Below are 6,492 nucleotides of genomic sequence, written 5' to 3' on the forward strand. Positions count from 1 at the left end.
CAAAAAATCTGATTTTTTTGAGTTTTGGTATAAACACATGATACCGGTATCATGCGTTGGGGTCCAAACTCACATTTTCGACTTTTCCAAAAAATCGGATTTTTTTGAGTTTTGTATAAACACATGATACCGGTATCATGCGTTGGGGTCCAATCTCACATTTTCGACTTTTGCTAAAAATCGGATTTTTTGGAGTTTTGGTATAAACACATGATACCGGTATCATGCGTTGGGGTCCAATCTCACATTTTCGACTTTTGCTAAAAATCGGATTTTTTGGAGGTTTGGTATAAACACATGATACCGGTATCATGCGTTGGGGTCCAATCTCCCATTTTCGACTTTTGCAAAAAATCTGATTTTTTGAGTTTTGGTATATACACATGATACCGGTATCATGCGTTGGGGTCCAATCTCCCATTTTCGACTTTTCCAAAAAATCGGATTTTTTTGAGTTTTGTATAAACACATGATACCGGTATCATGCGTTGGGGTCCAATCTCACATTTTCGACTTTTGCTAAAAATCGGATTTTCTTGGAGTTTTGGTATAAACACATGATACCGGTATCATGCGTTGGGGTCCAATCTCACATTTTCGACTTTTGCTAAAAATCGGATTTTTTGGAGGTTTGGTATAAACACATGATACCGGTATCATGCGTTGGGGTCCAATCTCACATTTTCGACTTTTGCTAAAAATCGGATTTTTTGAGTTTTGGTATAAACACATGATACCGGTATCATGCGTTGGGGTCCAATCTCCCATTTTCGACTTTTGCAAAAAATCTGATTTTTTGAGTTTTGGTATATACACATGATACCGGTATCATGCGTTGGGGTCCAATCTCCCATTTTCGACTTTTGCAAAATATCGCATTTTTTTGAGTTTTGGTATAAACACATGATACCGGGTATCATGCGTTGGGGTCCAATCTCACCCTTTTCGACTTTTGCAAAAAAAATCGGATTTTTTTGAGTTTTGGTATAAACACATGATACCGGTATCATGCGTTGGGCTCCAATCTCACATTTTCGACTTTTGCAAAAAATTGGATTTTTTTGAGTTTTGGTATAAACACATAATACCGGTATCATGCGTTGGGGTCCAATCTCACATTTTCGACTTTTGCAAAAAATTGGATTTTTTTGAGTTTTGGTATGAACACATGATACAGGTATCATGCGTTGGGGTCCAATCTCACATTTTCGACTTTTGCAAAAAATTGGATTTTTTTGAGTTTTGGTATGAACACATGATACAGGTATCATGCGTTGGGGTCCAATCTCACATTTTCGACTTTTGCAAAAAATTGGATTTTTTTGAGTTTTGGTATGAACACATGATATATAAATAGTTTTTATCTTTTATATACACAGCCCTTAACATTTGTCCACCTATAAACCTGTTACTGACTATTTTTTATTATTTTGGTGTGAAGCGTTTTTAAACCTGAACTGCAAATTTGCAAATCAACACAAGTTTTCACACATCAAACATGTATTATTACATGGCTCTGAACTCTCTACAGTGAACTTAATGCACAGTGTTTGGAAGTGGTGTGTTTAATCGAAAACTAACTTGATTAAATGAATGAGAACAGTATTGAAGTAGTTGAATCTTGATGATCACAGTTATATGGAAGGTCTTGTTAAACATAGAAAGATATAAAAATAATAAAAAATAGAAATCTCATAAATCGTTTTCGGTCCGTTTTGTTTCCGTCTGTGTCAGTTATAGAATCTCCTTTAGATGTTAACAGGAGTTACTGGTGGTACTGGTGTGCTGTTCTCAGATGACCCTGTGATGCCCCTGATGATTTCATAATTGTGTGATAAAAAAGAGGCCTCTCTATTGGTAAAAAAATTACGTATGTGGTAACTCGTAGGCGGGCACGAGGTGTATGATACAGAACACCTGTGTTATAACGACTGTCGTTGCCCCGACATGCGAGAATAAACAAGTTATATCTAATTCAAAATTGAAACTTACAAAGCACTGGATCCAAGTGAGCTGTGTGAGGAACTCATGCAAGCTCCTGAAGCAACTTTGCCACGGTGCGCTGAGGAATAAACATTAATAAGATGGAGGTTTACTAACAACAGGCTGTGCCATAGCTTATTGAGATTTGTTAAGATACAGAGTCAGATATCTTATAAAGATATATGGTTCAACGCATGATGCTTTCAAGCTTGTGGACTCATTGGTCACTTATGGGTTCCACATTGTCAGCCTAATGGAAAAAAGGATACACCAAAAAACAATCACACAAAAGTTGTATACAAGAAAACTTGTATTCCCGCTATTTTTAATTCATGTGGTTCCCATGCAGGTTACCATTAGTTGATTCAAATGATATTTACAAAACACAATAACTACCGCACACCTCGTTTCATGTAACAAGAGAATCCAATGAATCCAACAGCAAGCACCACGGCCACCACGACGCACGCAACAATTATAATCCACGCTTCAACTCCTGTTGGATCCACCATAATGTTGTTGGTTTGCTAAACAAGAGATAAATAAATGAATGAAATTTATTTCTTATCTTCGGTCACAATAACGAAAAACAGGAGAGCTTATAAAAGCGAAAATACGCGCAGTATCGGCAAAACAACAGTTGGAAAAACAAGCTTATTGATAAAAAATAAACAAACATTGTTTTAGATAAAATGCGTGGCTGTTACACCCCCAATAATTGCTTGTTATACACAAATGTATTCGACATGCGTAAGATTACCCAGAAGTGGTTCACCATTAGACAAGGTTGTTTTACACAGTTAAATTGGATTTTTAACATATTGCACACTTTATATAAATATCAAAATGTAGTTTTACAAATTAGATCACAAAAGTTTTACTGTTAGTTTATATTCAACATTTGTGTCAACCGTAAAATATATTAAAAAATTACTTCACCTAAACAAAGTATAAACTTTAAATGAACTTCAAAATCTTTAGGGTATTTTACATCGTGTTCAAGTGTTCAATATAAAACTTTTGAACTGTGAATCATATTTATGTTTCGAACACCGGGTAAATTAAGCATTAAAAATGAATATTTAACATAAATCCCTCACCTAAATAAGAAATCATTTAATTTAAATAAATAAAAAAACATTTAATTTAAATAAATAAAAAAACATTTAATTTAAATAAATTAGAAATTCATTATCCCAAAGTAGTTGCAACTTACAGTTGAGCAGATATCGTCAATCTTCACGGCACAAGCGGGGTTAACCACAGTCAGTTGGTGTCCGTTAAATGTGAGCCCAAGATTGCCAGCGTTGCCCCTCAAAGTGACCACTGCCTCGTCAGCAATGCTGTCGTTGTATGCGTTGATGGTAAACTCAACAACAGTGTTGCCATCTGGAAAGATTTCAGTGATGACCAACTTTTATGTTTCATTTAAAAAGTTATTGGGAAAAACGTAATCCTATTATAAAAGTTTGCTTGTATAAATTTGACTATTTTTATGTTAAGTTTGTTATAGTTCGGTTGACAAAAGGACAAGTAAAGGGATGTGTTATGTTAGCAAGAATAAACCTCCCCACCAAAATAAACTAAATAAACTTAAAAGGATTATGCATTAAAAGAGTGTCATGGAAAATTTATGACGTCTACTATCTATAAATGGTATGAAGTAAAGTTGGTTTGCCTCAAATTTAAACTTTCCTTTTACAAAATCATAAAAGTTATAGAAATGAAGATGAATTTTTGATCTGTTCCTGCATTATAAAATAAACCATATGTATTTGCAATTAAGTGTCAGATGATTAATATCACCACAAGCTTGATAATACATGTTGTTACCTGAGTTAACAGTTGCAGTGAGTCCACTTATCATGACTGTTGGTAATTGAGTGACCATCGAGTTGTGCATGAAGGTTGTGAATGTTGTAACTTGTGGCACGGTGGTTTTAGCTCTTTGCAGGAAACTCTGGCCCTCCAATTCAAGTCTGTTTTAATGAGAAGGAAATTGCTGGTTTATTAAAAACATTCAATGCTCTTTAATTTATTTGAAATTATTAAATAAGAAAAAAATTGTGAAAAAATGATTTTTACGGTCAGAACAGTTGCATTATATTCTTTATGTCATGAAGGAATTGTTAAAAAAAAATATATGAAAATATGCATGAAGGAATTGCTTAAAATAACGATGTTAAATGTTCTACAAGAGTCTTATAAAAATCGGTCGGTAACAGATGCAAAAATAAAATATTATTTTAACGATAATCAATTTGTTGCTACATTCCTTCTCTTTCCTGGTTTAATTAATTTGATCTTCAAAACATATTCAAAGAGATAATCATAACTTATTATTATATTTAATATAAAACAAACTTACGAAGCTTTACGGATAACTGTGGTTGAAAGATGAAGAACATCAGTTGGTGATTTGAACTGAAAGATAGAATGATTAATTTAATGGTTTAATAAATGTTTCGTTCTGGCACAGTGGCCCAGGGGTTGGGCATTTGCATCAAAAGGAACCAGATGATACTGTCTTCGAATCTCAAAACTTATAGGTATACAAGTTCTTGGGAAAGACACTTTCAAATATATATTTTTTTGGCAGAAAATCAAAACTTTTGCGTTTTGGTACAAACACATGATACCGGTATCATGCATAGGGGCAGAATCTCATTTTTTTGATTTTGTCAAAAATTCTCTAGGTCACTTTTGGAGCATAGCACCCTGGGTGTCAAGGTAATAGACCAACTCTAGCCTAAATCTAAGTTCCCATGGTTGGCCATACCGAAGGCCCTTATCTAAATAGACTAGTTAGGTGGTTGTAGAAATGTGCGGCAACCATTCCTTAATAAGCAATAAAAAATACAACAAATCAAAAACTTTTAATGGGAAGTGAAAATACAGTAACACTCTGGGTGTCGGGATAATGGGCCAACTCTAGCCTAAATCTCAGTAGGCCCCACAATTTGCTTTGTGGAAGCAAAATCATATATATATATACAACAGCAGTGATTATAAAATATAGGCTGCAGGTCTTTAGTTAAACATAACAATCAATAATAGCAATAAAAACATAACAAATCAAATCTTTTAATGGGAGTGAAAATGCATCAAATTTCAAGTTACCTGAATAGGTTCAGCTTGAGCAAATATGTTGTAGAGTGCAGGTTCTGTTGTCACAGTGAAGAGAAGGTTGTATTTATGATAACTTAGTGTGCTTAATATCTTGAGACCAGCGGTTGAAACACTTCCTGTTGATGGATCGAACGTAAAAGTTGTGATTCCACTGATCTTAGCTCCCTTGTATAGATTGGGATCATCAAATGCAACAGTGGCTTTCCATGTATGGCCCTGTGAAGAATTTGGATTGAAAACAGAAAACTGAAAGGATAGGCTTGATGAATTATAAGCAGGGTTAAGTGCAGGAAAACACAAATAACTAAAGCGTCTACCGCTGCAAGTTCTGTAATTCCAATTCCCAGTGGAATGGTAAAGTATAAAAACATAAAAAAAAACATTTTTTTGGTAATTAAAGTAAACAGAAAATATTAACATAATTTTTAAAATAAAATTAGTTTCAACAAAAAGCATTTCATAACATGTCAAACATCCAAAAATGGAGAGTTTTTGTTAAAATTCATCTTTTACAATTTTTAATTTAAATTAAACAGAAAAACTCAATATAGACTCCCAGCACTTCAGAAACATCTGAACTATTCAAAAATAAAAACACAGAAAATGTTCACAAATAACTTTTGAAGACTTCTTATTTCTCACCTTGTACCCGACCATGGGAAGGTTATCACCTGCGCTGTTTTGTAATTGCATTGTCATCAAAGCATCATCATTGTGATTAATCAATGAACCAACTCCAGATGTAAATGCAACGTTCACGGTTCGTTGTGTGATTTCTATGGTTGGGCTCGCTTGTACGTTGACACCAGTAGGTTGAGAGATCTAAGAAACATTAGGAGTGATTATATTTATCATAATATGCATGTTATCTATTAATATTATATTGGTAATGTTATTGATAGTATGATTTTGCCACCTTTGTAGATGTACGTTTCTTGCGCAAAACACTCAAAATGTCAGTGGTCACTAGTGGATTGTATTATAAAATAAATTATTCACAGAAACCTTCAAATGTTGGCATGAGAAGCTGATGCATATTGCAATTATTGAACCAACCACTTTATAATGGAGTTATTAAAAAATTCTATAGGTGATAAAACTTATGTAAAAACCTACTAAGAACTAATTGTGTAAGACACCTGCATTATATGTCTAACCATGTGAAGATACATTAGTAATAATTACATATATTTATGCCAATGTAGAACATCACTTATTGATACTTACAGTGAACCTAAGCACATATCCACTCCCCGAGTGAGTTATCATCAAGTTGGTAAAGATTGCTGTGCCCTGCGAGAAACAAATTAAAGATTGTCCAAGATATCCCTCATGTAACATAAATGTATATATATTGGTAAAGTAGCAGGAGTATAAGGC

At 33.9% G+C, this 6,492-nt stretch overlaps 1 protein-coding gene across 1 annotated transcript; it reads right to left on the minus strand.

The window, feature by feature from the left end:
- Nucleotides 1-1,707: 1,707 nt before the first annotated feature.
- Nucleotides 1,708-6,423, minus strand: LOC104266866. The gene is made up of 9 exons (XM_009864141.3): nt 6,340-6,423; nt 5,755-5,934; nt 5,104-5,328; nt 4,352-4,407; nt 3,817-3,962; nt 3,200-3,372; nt 2,387-2,510; nt 1,993-2,062; nt 1,708-1,809 (listed from the first exon to the last, which is right to left on the minus strand). Exons 1-9 carry the CDS (start codon nt 6,379-6,381, stop codon nt 1,749-1,751), a joined length of 1,077 nt encoding a protein of 358 aa, XP_009862443.2. The 5' UTR covers nt 6,382-6,423; the 3' UTR covers nt 1,708-1,748.
- Between the last annotated feature and the right edge of the window lie 69 nt (nt 6,424-6,492).

This window comes from Ciona intestinalis, unplaced genomic scaffold, assembly GCF_000224145.3.
Source record: "Ciona intestinalis unplaced genomic scaffold, KH HT000173.1, whole genome shotgun sequence".
Classification (NCBI taxonomy): Eukaryota; Metazoa; Chordata; class Ascidiacea; order Phlebobranchia; family Cionidae; genus Ciona; species Ciona intestinalis.